At 35.3% G+C, this 15131-nt stretch overlaps 1 protein-coding gene across 4 annotated transcripts in view; it reads right to left on the reverse strand.

The window, feature by feature from the left end:
* MGAT5 (alpha-1,6-mannosylglycoprotein 6-beta-N-acetylglucosaminyltransferase) overlaps positions 1-15131 on the reverse strand; it is a 131016-nt gene that overhangs the window by 38992 nt on the left and 76893 nt on the right. For all 4 annotated transcript variants that reach the window (XM_033003115.2, XM_033003116.2, XM_033003118.2 and 1 more), the window contains 5 exons: positions 12086-12157; positions 10817-10978; positions 8977-9146; positions 7941-8075; positions 1666-1799 (listed from right to left, as the gene is read on the reverse strand). In XM_033003115.2, coding sequence (XP_032859006.1) covers positions 1666-1799; positions 7941-8075; positions 8977-9146; positions 10817-10978; positions 12086-12157 — 673 coding nt within the window. The remainder of the gene's footprint in view (positions 1-1665; positions 1800-7940; positions 8076-8976; positions 9147-10816; positions 10979-12085; positions 12158-15131) is intronic.

Genomic DNA, 15131 nt, shown 5'->3' on the forward strand with positions numbered 1-15131 from the left:
GTCTATACTGCCACAACAGAGACCTCCTCTGTCTTTACTTTTTTCTGCATTTCATGGAGGGGGCTTGAGGAGTACACACACACAGCAGTACCACAAGTATTCATGCAACTATTTTCCTCAAGTGTATCATCACCTTGGCTGCTATCTTGAACAGGACCTCACACAGAAATTTCCCAACAGCTGGACTACTTAAATACAGCATGACTGATCTTTCGTCTCCTTTTCCTTTTAGGACGTAAACCAATAAATATTAGCAAATCACGTGGATATGGAACAAGCTCTGCTTACTAATGTCCAGAAACAAACTCTGCAACCACTTCCAAGTCACATTTCCCCACCACACATTTTGTTACTTGCTTTGAAACAACTGTGAATGCAGTCTTTTATCTTTTGAACAACCTTCGCTTATATTTCTCTGGAAAAATTTGCACAGCAAATGTTGACAGACAAAATATGCCTCTCTCAAGAATTTTACAGGGCAGCTGAAATCAAAACCATGTCAACCAGACAGCAGCATGTGTAACTCTGCTATGAAAAGCAGAGAAGTTTGAAAGACTTGTCTATGAAGTCTGATGAGAGAGAACAGTGTATGCCCTAGCCTTAGTCTCAGAGAGGGACCACCACCAAACTTTGGAGATCAGGCTGGTCACAACCAAGTGTTTTTTATGGACTTGGGCTGAGAAGTTGCTGCAGACAACAGCGTGCACTTTCCTCTTTCCTAAGACTCTCTTACCCTCAAGCTAGCTGGCAGTAGTGAATCTTTCTGCACCTTTCAGAGATAACAAACTTGAACTACTACTACAACATGCAAGAGAAAGGTCCTTTGATTCTAGGGCCTAGTGCCATAAAGCCAAAGAATAGGGCTAGAGCAGGTCACAGTAATCTTTTAATCTGACTCAATTTATACAGAATTTATATTTTTTGGGTGTTCTGTTCCTTTTTTAGAGTTTTTTGGGGCAAATATTTAGTGATGCTTCAAAGATCTGCAGCAATGCTGAAATCTACTACTTGTTTTTCAATAGCTTTGCACACTGCTGGTAAATAAATATGAATCGGTTCACCTCAGGATGAATGCTCATTACATGAAATAAAGCTAGGTGAAAATTTTGAGAAATTCACAAAAAAAGTAAAGACAAATATAATTTTTGCTGAGTGTTAGTTTATTAATCTTGAACACAAAGAAACAGCAAAGGCATTGTGCTGCTCAGTTGTTGAGGGAAAAAAGCAGAAATACAAAACACAGTTAACATATTTACAAACCTCAGTTTAACATGATGAAATGCAAGAGTGCAGCTTATAAAAATGCAATACGGAAAGTTTTTCAAAAAACTATCACTCCACAGCAGGATTTGAGAAGGCAAAAGTAACAAAAGCAAACTCACTGTCTCTTGAAGGAAAAGCCAATCATCACTTTCCACACGTATCCCAAGAATAAAGTTCCCTACTGTTATTTATAATTAAGTTGATATTGTTATTTTCTGATTGCTGGGTGGAAGCCCGATCGAGCTTCTGCATAGTGTACAGACACTCACTGACACAATTCTGCCCGTTTAGCAGCTGCACTTTATTAAACCATGAACTTGTTTTTTATAATACAAAAATTCTTCTCAATGACAGCATTCCTTTTTAAAGTTCCTAATTATTTATAAACACAGGGATACTTACGGAACATTGTATAAAACTGCTGTGGATTAAGGTTCCACTTCCCCCATGGTGTCTTGTGGCCTTTAGACTGGGCATAATGCGCATGGTTAAACTCTGGTTCAGTTCCAAAGGAATCCAGAACTCTCAGCATACACCTAAAAGAGAAAAAAATAATAATTGCTGTAGATACACATGCATATGTACATATAAGCATGTGTGTGTATATATACATAGTTATGATAACTAAGACAATGTGTTTTGGTTTTGTTTGCAACTGTGGATGGTTTATAAACTGAAGGTATATTTTAATTTCAAACATTTCTGTTCATATTACATTCACAAAGACATTACGATCAGCAAATTCAAGGATATATCAGACATTCAAATAGCAACCCTTGAGCTTATTTTGGATTTCTTTGTTCTTACAGAATGAAGCTATGCTTTAATATCCAAGTAGAGCTACTGTGGTCACCTACATTCCTGAGGCTCTGAAGTAAAATTTAGGCAGAAGAAGAGAGGATTCTTCATCTATTTTCTAATGTTCTCACCCATTACCAGAAAATCAAACGCAACAGCCAAGGGCCATGTTCCAAGAAGATCAGAGCAGAATAGTGCTTTGTCTTTATACAATTGTATTTAGTCTCCAGGTTCTGACTTTTGGGTCAATTAGACCTACTGGAGAAGCACTGAGGACAGTTTAATTTGCTGAATGCTTGCAGATCATTTATTTGTTTATGAAACATTTTGACACAGACTTTTGAAGAAACAATATAAAAGTCAAATGTCTGCAACAATCAGTCTACAACTAAGAGAAACATTGGCATCGGATTACAAAGTGTCTAGGATGAGAGAATCACACTCAGTCCCTTATTTAAACTCCTATTAATTCCTTGAAAAAAATTACTTCATTTATGAGTGGCTCCTTTCAAAAAAGGGCCCATAGTACATGAAAGGCAGAAAACATCTCAGTGTGAAGGCAGTGACACACATTCTAGCATACAAATTCTAGAAGTTATGTTTCCAAAGCACAGTCTGCCAAACCTTTGATATGGCTTGGACAGGAATGTCGTACTGACCATTGGTTCCACTGCAAAAAAATTGGATTATATGGCTCCAAAGATGCTGACCCTACCATTCTTCAGCCCTCCACAAACAACATTTTCAGAAAAGAAATAGGATGTGTTCCTACATCATGTGCTACTATGTTATAAAGACATCAGCTCTTATCACTGCACATTGTTATCACTGGGCTTCTATGTGCTAAGGAAGAGATGCAACCTCATGGGTGGCAGAGAAAGGAAGTAGCTGCAACAGTTACTATTAAAAATGGATATATTTCCCAGTCTTCAACTTATCCTGTGTTCCAAGGCCACATACATTCTGTTCAGTAAAACACCAGGATATTGGCTTTAAATTGTGAAAGAATTTAGCCCCCAGAAGGTGAAGGAATTTAGCTCCTACCATTTTTGAGTTTTAAAAGATGAAAGAATTAATCTCAAAACCACATTTACATATTTCTTATATGTTTCTCCTTTCTCTAAAGTATCCATTAAGTTGGGAAACAGAAAAAAAAATAAAAAATAAACAAACAAAACTGAAACAGCAGCTTTTAAACTCTCATATGAAATGCCACCTTTGTATTTGAAAGTACAAATAGAGCAAATTTACTTTTTTTTTTTTTTTTAATCTACACAGAAATATTTCAAGCAAAAAGAAAGTCAAAATATTCAACACATTATGATTCACCAAACAACAAAGCTGACAGATCAGTTTCTGTGCAGTGTTTTATGTCAACTGTTCTCAATGAAAATATTTTACAACAGTGGCAATTATCTCCGCATCATACAAAATACTCCAGCAGGACCAAAACAACTTCTGCACTGATGAATCATTCAGTAATAAAAGCCCTCTTATTTCTTGGCAGGCCTTAAAACAAAATTCCTATCAAATATACAGCTTTTGGCCCAGGTACTTCAGTATAGGGGAATGAAAAATGGGTGAAAGCTACTGAAAAACTGCAACATTACTGGAGTTTGTTGAATTATGTAAGTAAGGAGCACCACATCGCATGTGATCATCTGGAAGTTCTTTGTTTCCTCTCTTTTTCCTGTATTCAGATGCAAGGTATGTAGCACTAATTGTTCATAGGGATATGTGTAACTATGTCCAATACACATGAAGCAGGACAGGAAATGTGATGTAACGGAAACTAGGCTAAACCAGAAAGCAGGGAAAACAAAAAATATTTATGATTTGGGCAGAAAGTCGGAAAAGATAAAAAGATCACAGCAGAAAGTGCAAATGTTTGTAGAAATGGTATGAGATATCAAAGGATCAAGTGGTGAATCGAATCCCTGAAATGCAGCAGAAAAAAACTGGTAAAAGATTTAAAATTCAGAAATGAATAAATGCGAGTTACGCTGTACTGTTATTTTAACATATGTAGCAATGCCTCAACTGTCTGGCTGAGTGCTGTATTCTCCATTTGTTTCACTTACTGGTTTAAACCTTTCAGGTGAACTATTTCAAAACCAAAAAGTTTAATTTGGCATATAATAATTTAACATTTCGGAAGGGAAAGAATTAATTTAAAAAATGGCAAAATGATATATTTTTTTTTTAAATCAGGGATATATTTTAAATAAAAATGTTAATTTAGTGTTATTTTAACTTCAGTTTTTCACTCTGTTCCCCCTTCCTTCCTAAAATGTCACCTAGCTTTAGCAGTGAAGTTGCAGAGAATTACAGCATGCTTTGGAACTGGTGTCAGACTGATCAGTCTGTTCACTGACTAATTAAAAAGAAGATTGGTGGATAGCAAACTGCTTATAGAAGCATCCATATTAAAGTCTTCTTTCTCCTAGCATATTACGAGTGACAATTTTGGGGCTTATAAAAAAAATTAGACAAAAGTAACCCAGGATTATCACCATATCCTTCTCTCACCTGAGGTTATAATTTTTCTCTACTTCATCTTTGTAGAAACAAGCAATGCTGTCCAGCAGCACCCATCACTGTCAGTAACTAGTGCTTATGCCAGCATAAACTGTTGAATAAAGGGTGCATATATGTCAGTGTCTGGAACATCTTCCTGGAAGCAAGCTGGTCAAAACCCCTCCAGTTTTGGTTTGGAAGCTCTGCAGGTGAGCTGAGCTCAGGCACAGCAACGTGCCAGAACAGATACACGGACTCCAGACTGTTTTGGCTTAACGTGCAGCCAGCTCAGACCATGAGCAGCTCATACCTGCCAATGGAAATCCTTGCAGACACACATATTAACTATCAGGCCACTCAGTACTTGCATTTAAAATGTAAAAACTTAGTCAGAAAATAACCCTCTTAAAACAGATGTATTCTAGAGAACATGCAAGAAGCAGGAATGTTGCTCATTTTTCAGGATAGCTGTCATGTTAATTTATTTCAAGAATAAAGCTAGTTGGGCTTTTGGCATATGGGAATGAGTCATTGCTAGAGACTGTAGAAGAATGAAAAAAATACCAGATTCTTATGTGCTGTATGGATGATGCGTGTGCTAAGAAAGGCAATGAGCTGCACTCCTCAAACCATATTAAGCTACTAATTTTTATTTTGCTTCATTGCACATAAACTGCATTCCAATATCCAGACTTCAGAACTGAAAAATAAAGCATGTCCAGGCATTCTTCTGCTTGAAAACCAGGTGCACTCAAAAATGAGATCTGTTTTGCTATAGTCATGCTATTTACAGCACCAATTATACCACAGATAAAGCATGTACTACCAACAGTCAGTGGTGCTACGGATCTCATATGTACAAAAGAATATTTCAGTTGTTCAGAAACACTCACCCCTCAAAGTAGCGGGGTCATCCTTTTGAGCTAACAGTTCTAGAAACCTGATTTGCAATTACCAAACATTTCCTCGGGGTTCAAGTTCACTCACGAAGATTATATATAGCACTCTTATCAAGAGACTGTTCTGAAAGCAGAGGTTTATTCTACTACTCTATTCTGATCTGAAGTGAATAAACAAGTTTTAATTTATTTGTATTTGAGTTTAGTCTGCATAAACCAAACTGATCTGACCTGCACATGCCTGCTGAAAAACTATATGGCACAAAGCAAAACACTTATTTCAAGACAAAGAATTATTCCTACTGACATTCAATACAACTGAGTGGGAGAACAAAGTTTGTAAAGAACAAGGGCTATATGGCAGCTTTATTTGTGATTATGTTTATTTTACTGGAATGAATTAAACAAAACCATACAAATATGATTTTTATACTGGACTTAGTTTTAAAAGTATTTTGATGACAAAATTTATAAGGTAACTCATGATGCTGAGAGAAAAAAATAAATGCAAGATGATCCTCAAAGAGGAGATAGCATGCATGAAGCTATGAATTAATTCTTCTGCTCTAATCAGTACTGGTAGTCACTGATAGACTCTGGACACCATTTTGTACACTAAACTTGTATCAAGTGTGAAATGGTATCAAGTAATTAGGGAGATTCTCAACAAATACAAATTTGATGAAAGATCTACAAAACCTGAATTATAAGTAACGATCCAAAACCCTAAACATACTTTGAAGAAAAGCAAATTGAAGGAAAAGCAGTATATAAGATACTTTAGAGGCTGGCAGAGAAGGGAAGTAATTTATTCTCCAGAACCATATTAAAATAAGCAATAATGGGCAGTTTGTGAGAAATCAGGACAAGAAAAACACTTTAAAGAAATGCTTAACAATATAAAACAATGGCTGGGGCATCTTTTTCAGTCTTTGGTAAAAGATCAGGCAAAAACCTCTCAAGACGGACAAATATAGTCAATCTACTCTTCAGGAAGGCTGTGGACTAGATGAGGTCTGCTTCCATCCCATGAAATCCAGTATTGTAGAAGGGAGGTATTAATATTTTTCTTCTTCAAAAGCCCCCCCAAAACTCCTATACTACTGAAGGTATTTATTTAGAGTTAAATTTAATTCTACTCTCCTAAACCAGAAAAAGTCAGTCATTACCACAAATTAAGAATCAGTGAAAAACAGATTGAAAACTTAAGCTTTAATGATTCATGAAATAAGCAAGTAAAATTGAAGTACTAATCTAATAATCTCAATGTCATGGTATATTTCCATATCTTTGTTACAGAATATACCAAATAGGAAATTGAAAGCAAAAGGGAAGAAACTTTTTAAATTTGTAAGTATGGTTTTATATAGTGACCACTATACTGTATGTGATCGCCTAGTGACAATTACATTTGGCAGACAGACAACCAACTGTAGCTCAGTGGAAAATGGGATTATCTTTATTAGCAGGCTCCTAAAAAACAGAATATCCGTTTACTCTGCTTCAAAAAAGAGATTAAGAGTAATCTAATCTGCAACGCTGATCACAGTACTCTCATTTAAAATTACACTGAAAAGATCCAATGCTCTAGAAAACCCTGAGGTTGGGAGAAAACAATTTTTCTGCCTGCAGTGAACACCTTTCAATACCTTCCTTCAAGTAGGATTTACTGGACTTTATGGATCACGAAACACAGCTAATTCAATTAAGTATAGAGAAATCAAGTCACTAATTTAGATTTGGTTTTATTTCATGCCATGTATTCGTACAACACATGGAAGGCTTGCCGATTCAAAGTTATTGACAAAAAAACCCCCGTGGTTCTAAAACTGCAAACATTAAGAAGGCTGTACGAAGTAATTTATTATGACAACCATCTTCCATTTCTAATGGAAAAATGTTTATAGATTACAGAAGCAACAACTGCAGTTTATTCTTTAGACCTACCCCTGAAGACAACTATCTGCCCAGCATTTTAAGGAATGAACAGAAAAAAATTGCGTTGCAATTGTTGGGCAATACAATTAGAATAGATAAATCTCCACAATCATCAATCCAGTATGGCTGCAAACACTGACAAGCAAAACATGACTCTAGTATTCCAACTAAACAACAAAATCCAATAACCTCTCAGCTCATCTACTAATTTACAGAACAAACGGGAGGGGTGTAAAGAAGGGAGGGAAAGAAGGGCAAAGATGATGACACAAGAAGATAATACAATTCATTAAGATCAAAAATGCTTGAATCCAAGAATCCCAAACTTGCTGAGGGGATAAGATGGTAAGCAACAAACAAGTAATAGCCCCTTTATTCCTAAGAGTGAAAGATAGAGAACAACATTTTCACTTTTGAATAAACTGAAGTTCACGTGAACATACTCACTTCAGCATTTTGACATGTGTTATTCAACAAAAGCACTTTAACAAAGCAGTTCAGAGGTCAAATAAGTGTTATACTTACTGGTAATGTACCCAGGATGGACCAAGGGTTTTCTTAAACTGAGTGAGTCCCACAATATCAATGTAAATGAGTTCTACAACTTTATCCCCTTGGGTAGGGCATCCAGATCTGTTACCTACAACCTTCTTCATAATCCTAAACAAAGAAAGAAGGAATATGGAAAAGTATTACTTTCCAAAACCTTGAAAGATGCTGTAATACTATTTATACCAATAATTCCCGTTTCCAAAAAAAGTCTTACTCTTATCTTTTCCAAATCAAGAACCATGTAAGAACATTCAAATGCTAAAGATGCTCAGCATTTATTAAAGAAATGTTTATACATCAGTAAAGCACCGATTTTCACTAAAAACCTCATTGAGTTTAAACAAGAGAGTAATATGGTTGTAATGTTTAAAAATAGCATGCTTTGAAATTACTTGAAATAATTTCTGGCTTCTACTGACAGCTTTATAGTATAAGAGCTCTCTACAAAATGATGTTGTCATGTTTTATTATAAAAAACACAAAAGCTAGAGAAAAAGTCTATGTGCTCAAGTTTAAAACAGATGTTTTACGCCTAACGCTGAACTAGCATGCAAAGCAAGACAAAGATGAGCGAAGTAGCAATTTGACTTAACATAAGCAATTAACTACATCAAAAGTCATGTCTTTAAAGGATTTAAACATTTATTTTAAAGTGAGATACTGAAAGAAGAATAGCAGAATCTGAAGAAGAGGACACAGAATTAAGATAGTCTGTGTCATTTCCTATTGCAGCTGGTTAAAGCACCTGAAATGTTAAAGCAGCCGCTACTTAGTTTGAATTTTACAGCATTCATTTGTGAAGTCTCAGGAGCCTGAAGCTACAATGAAAACACATTATCCTTTTCATAGCGCATATACTTAGCTCATGAAAATAATCTTATCGTCTGTTTAGTGAATTATCACTTTCATTTTATCCTTCAAGAAATTATATACTGTTAATAGAAGCTTCAAGTGTTGACAATTCATTTTTTTTGTATTCCAGTTTCAAAAGTGAAAGTAATCTCCTTACTCCTTGAGCTCTGCCAGTGAAGCTGAAATCCTGATGTCATGGCCCAGTAAGTAGAGAGATGTAATTAAATCACTCCACTGGACTAATTCACCAAGCGGGCCACCGCTAAATGCATTTTCTGCAATCTTGAATCCAGATTCTTTTGTCAAAAGCCCTAGATGAACAAGAATCTGGAAAGGAAAGTCACATGTTAGAGTTATCGACATTATACATGCAACCATTATACCTCACAGTATTTTTTCTTTCTATTAAATTTCAACTATGGCCAAAAAAAAAAAAAACCCAAAAAACAACAACAAGAAAAAAAATACTCCCAACACCAATAATTTAATTTTGTAATGCATCTCTAGAACAGCCATTATAAGAATGTTCCTGAACTGTTTTGCACTATTTTCTGCCATGAGATCAGTAATTAAACAATAATTCTGCACAGAAGTGTGGCTCACATTAACTTATTTGGATTGAATAACCACTTACATTCTCAAGTAGGATATACTTGTTTATGCAAGACAGTATAGTTAAGGAAGAGTGTGCAGTTGTGAACAAGCCATTAAGAACTTGGAAAGACTGCGTAAGGGTAAGAAGATGCCTTCTGAACCTCTCCTCTCCATTGTCACTGGAGGAGAGTTTTCTCTGTAGCTCCTTGAAATCTGTGCTTGCCTTTCTAACGAAGCACAGAAATTGGGTTCCAAACACTTCATTACATACCTGGACTGTTATTTGAGTGTGAGTACATACAAAGCCAAGCATAAAAACTCCCAAACAACAAAAACCTTTCCCTTCACTCTTTATAGAGCAACATTCCAAACCCTGTTTTGATCTAATCTCTTGCAGCTCCCAGAACTGCATGGGACATGTTAAAAGGAAATCATCATATGTATTACAGAGCAATCTCAAAGGACTTTTCAAAGCAAAGAATAAGGACAAGAGCATCCCATCAAAACTGCCTGTGCAGGACAGCACCGATTTTGCTTATTCTTGAGTTTATATATTCTCAGATGTTTTATTTCTTTAATAGGGAGGGCTGCTTGAAAGAGAGGGGTTGCTCCTTGAAAGAGGGTGAGCCTTCTGATGGACTGTGGCATGTGATAAACATTACAAGCACAACATGGAGCCTAGAACTCATGCAAGGACTGAGAATCCTGAGCAAGGAGCTGAGCTGCAGCCAGCCAGGCTAAAGAGAGGGGTAGAAACATGCCTGTGCATGGCCTGCTGCCACTCAGGGCTGGCTCCAGCCAGAACAAGGCAGGAAGGGAAACTCATTGCTGTGTTTACAACTTTTGGACTTAACTAGCTGAGATAACTAAAAAAAAAAATAAATCAAACAAAATAAAAATTTACACTTGAAGAATCTCAGTTTTTAAATTGAACTCATTATAGGAGGTCTAAACTGATCCAATCTAAAGTTGTGGCCAACTTTAAGTCTATCCAAATCCAAACCAGAAATACACCATTTGAAGTCTCAATTTTGGACAAAGAAGATGTACAACTGTTGTTTGCTACAATTACGTAAAACACTCCAGTGTCATCAGCTTGCAGTAAATTCATAGTTCGTCCCTTTAGAAACTTTTACATAGTCTCTATTTTATCCAAAATTAAAGAAGTTAGAAAACTTAACCAAAGATTGACTCATGGACGGTATGTAAAACTATTTGTAAAGCAAATCCCCATTGTAATAGTAATTTCAAACAGCAGAATACTTCTTGAAAAGAGGAATGAGTATAAACACGAGCCTTTTAGACATATTTTGTATTTCCACTCTGAAGTTACTTCTGGAACAAGAAGCTTAAAAGAGCCTATATGACTGCAAGTGGTAAGACTGAAAAATGGTTTTATTTACCTTTTTACGTTTTCTCTTCTCCAAATTTTGTTTTTCTGCAAGTGATTTAATTGCTTCAATCCAGGTATCAGCCATTCGTCTGATGCGTAACATCATCCACCTGAATTCCTCATGTCTTGACATCATTTTGTAGAGATTATCAAAGTTGATACGAATTTCAGCCTTCAATTAAAGCATTAAAAAAAAATTATTCTTCAAGTAGTGTACTATTCAGAAGTGAAAAAACTTCTCAAATGTGAACTCTGTGCTTTACATTCCCCATTAAAAACAAAACCCCCCCACACACACAAGAAAAAAATACACACTCCTAGCATTAAAGTTGAGATTTTAGTTCAAATATTTAAGATATCTTTAAACAGACATTTCTAAGCCACATAAACTACTCTTATTTTTATTAGTAGTATTTGGTAGCCACAGAATCTGTTTGCAATGTTTTACAATGTATTAATGTATTTATTTCTGTAATATAAGGTTTGGTTTTATTCATGTGCTTCAAAATGATGTTCAACTATCTCTAAAACACAATATAAAATCCGAACAGTATGCTGAAGATTCACATATATCATGAATCTTCCAAATATAAGGAAGTCTATTATACCATGAAGGAAGAAACATTACTAGAGTTTAAATTTTAACAGAAATATTCATTTTAAAGCTAGATTGATCTCAGAGCAATTGGTTTTACAAAATGAGACAGCCTATATCTAAATTATATAAGCAATGTTCATATACGACCCACCCAGCAATTATATTAAAATACCTAAGTGCTACATAATTAGGCTATAACAGTTTAGAAACAACTCTGCATGCTGTAGAGTTTTTAAAAGAAAAAAAAAATCAGGAGTAATCAAAATGTTACTACAAAACTGAAATGTATATAAGCCTCTTCTGCTAAGGCATTTTTATATTCAAGGCCCAGTTTTATGGGACAATAAAACCACACAGTTTCACATATGGTCACTTAACACTGGTGAACAGTCTATGGATTTGTAATTTTTCTCACTATCTGTGTACAGTATTTCATAAATTTACACGCAAAAATGTTTTTAATGGAAATCTACCACCAAGACTGCAGTGTGATACAATGACTGGAGAAAATACATGATGACCTACATGTATACAGTCAAGGATGTTTCCCTTCAGTTTTGAGGAGCTGAGGAATAAAACCAGTAAATTCTAGTCTTATTAACATTTATGTGGCACAAGATTCCAGGATCTTTTGCTTGAATCACAGTTACTGAATTATTTCTCATGTTTTAGTGTTCTTACCACCGTTTTTTGATCTGTTTCTTCATTAGGATTTTTTGCTCTCCAAGGTAAACGAGGACACCAATTTTCAACCTGTAAAACAATCACATGAAAATAAATCATTGTGTTCTACTTTCAGCTGGTCTACCAAAGTCTCTCACTGCCTTTATGTTATACCTTTCTATGGTTTAAATAAGGCATCAGCTGATTAGTAAATTACTGCTAGGTAAAACTGCTTTTTGCAATAACATCTTAAGAATACTTTTTGCAATTCAATACTATTTTAACCTTGAAAATTTGCAACCAAATGTTGCACTGAGATATTCATTCATGATAATGAATACAGGAGATAAAACCCTTCAAGACAGAAGTCAGCTGTTAAATGCTCTAAATACAGTTTCTCTGAGCAGTTCCTAAATGTTTTCAGAAAGTATTAAGTTTTTTATTCTTGTAGACCTTAAAAAAATACGTATTTTGGAAAACTTCCCATCTCACCAGAATATCTTTATAAAAAAGCAAAGCCTGATAAAACCCAAGGATCAAAGGTCTACATTGTAGCAATTCAGACAAAAAGTTGAAAGAATAAAACCAAAACGACACTATTTGAAAGGTATAAGTAGTATAATTATAAGTAACAACATTCACAAGTACTAATAGCTATAATTCTTAGAGAAACATAATCAGTGCAAATGTAATGCTTCTATTATTGTCTGCTAGAAAAAAAAAAAAAAAAAAAAAAGTGCAACAGCTAGTAGTTTGGGAAGAAACAGCAAATGGATGCATGTCACTGAAAGCTCCTGTGCTCTCCCCTAGGCCTGTTGCTTGGCCAGCAGAATCTTTATTATTCATGTGCCTGAAGAAATTAGGCCATTAGCTTTAGGGAAGAAGGTATCTCACTGTCGGATGCAAATCCATGAAACCAGAAACATAACTTTACTGTGAAAAGGGAGAAATGCAAAAATGTATAGGCCAGCTAAGATAGACCATTACTACTGATTAAGTTCACAATTCCCAGAGAATTATGGTTCCTCCAGTCATAGACCTGTCAAAACACAATTTTAGCTTAATCATGCTGCAGTAAGCCTGAAGCATTAGAGATTAAAAGCTTAAGATCATACCAAATGATTGCCTAGAAGACCAATCACATGAAAATAAATTAACAGACATCATAACCTCATTAAAGAGAAGAAATGTATCAAGCTCAGGTTCCTCAGACAAATTATATAAAAACATTAATTTGAATACTATGACTTAATCTACCCAATGTATTTAATACAACAGTTGAAAGCTGTGACTTGATCAACTTTGGTTGAAAACATCTGATTCTTCAGTGGTTTCCAACTCTGGAAACAGAATAAAAACTGTAGCAATTAATAATCCGAACTTTTACTAATGTAAATTGTGGAATCACTGGTAGAAAAGAGTTGAAAGCTCCATATTACAAATCATGCACAGTCCCAATCTCTCTTTTTTTTTTTTCTTTTTTTTCTTTTTTACATAGTACAAATGATTTTGTATTATTCCTAGCAGTAAAACTGATCTAAATTAAGATACGACATTTCAAGGACTACTGTACGTGCCCCTTTTCTGCCTTCATGTATTTCACAGTGCACCATCAGGCATCCTAAAGGAATTGAAGATTTTTCAGAGCTGCCAAGGACAGTTAGCTGCATGCCTCACTGACTGAAAAACAAATATAGTTCTTTTGTGCTTTTAGAAATATTCCCTATAGTCTAAATAAAATTACAGTAATTCTAATCAGAAGTAAACACTTAAGGAGTAGACTCAAAGCAGTATCAGTGTCCAAAGTTGGTCTAGCAGTCATTTTTCTCTATCGACATTCAATCAATTCTTCTTTTCATTGGAAAGACCAACTTAACTCACCAGAGGATTTTTAAATGCATACTCTTCAAAGTATGCCAGTTGTTTTGTTATTTTCAGGACTGATAAATGCACTGGGAAGAATGCATAGGCATTCTCTTATAGAAAAAGGAAAGAATGAGCCAATGACTCACAAAAATCTGTTAGATGGGGGGATTATAATTAATAAGAGCACCAAGAAAGCAAAGATGAAGCAAACCAGTCCGACATACTGTGGGAAGGGGAAAGAAGAAAAAAAACGTATTAATTTAATGTATTGACATAAGGGAAGGTGGGGATGAAGAGACAAAATACTGACTGACAAACCAGCCAAACTAGGATTACTTTAACAGTGAATTTCAACTATTCCTGGGCAAAAAAGATCAGGGGCATACATTATGACAGCAAAACCTGCCAAAATGAAAATACAAATTCTGTTGTTCAGACCATGAGTTAATTTTGCAGATAATTAAAGAATCAAGTGCAATTAATAAGGCATGGTTCCATGGGAAACTGAGAGGAAATCAGAATGTGATTAGAGCAATGGCAGAACACAGAACGTGCAAACACTCATCACTGAGGCTCATGCACCAGAAGACACTTTCAGATGATAGTGAATATTATCAGATAAAGAGTGAGGAAAGCAGAAGTGAAAATCTACAGCAGGGAAGTCTACACAAGTCATAACATCTGTGTTTAGAGATACCTAGTACTCAATAAATACCATACTTCCAACAAAAGCATAGTTTTCAGAGGGAACAGAGATATTTCTCTCCATCTCCAGTTCTTGCTTCCCTGTTCAGTGAGAGCAACAGATGATCAACAGTCTATATACGCTTTGGTGAAAGGGAGAGGGGTTTCACCCTGTGCAACTACACAACATACTGAAGACTTCAGAGACAGCCTTTGTAGAACTACTGGAAAAGGAAACAATAGCATTTAAAGGCTTCTACTACAGAATTTAAAAGCCTGCTGATTTGATGTTACTTATACAAGATATCTAGCAGGCTGCTAAGTTTAATTGCTGCTTTCCTCAAAAACCCACAGCAATTGCATTTTTATATGTATTTCAAGATAAAGCTTCCAGTTAACTGTGTTTTCACACTGCACTATGTAAAATTAAGGTCTACAGTGGTACAAAGCCTCAATAAAGGCTGCTTAAAAATCCTGTGAAGAAATAGTACTCAATATTTTGTGTCAGAATTAA

The sequence above is a fragment of the Tyto alba genome, unplaced genomic scaffold (genome assembly GCF_018691265.1).
Source record: "Tyto alba isolate M040663 unplaced genomic scaffold, T.alba_DEE_v4.0 Super-Scaffold_7, whole genome shotgun sequence".
NCBI classification, from domain to species: Eukaryota; Metazoa; Chordata; class Aves; order Strigiformes; family Tytonidae; genus Tyto; species Tyto alba.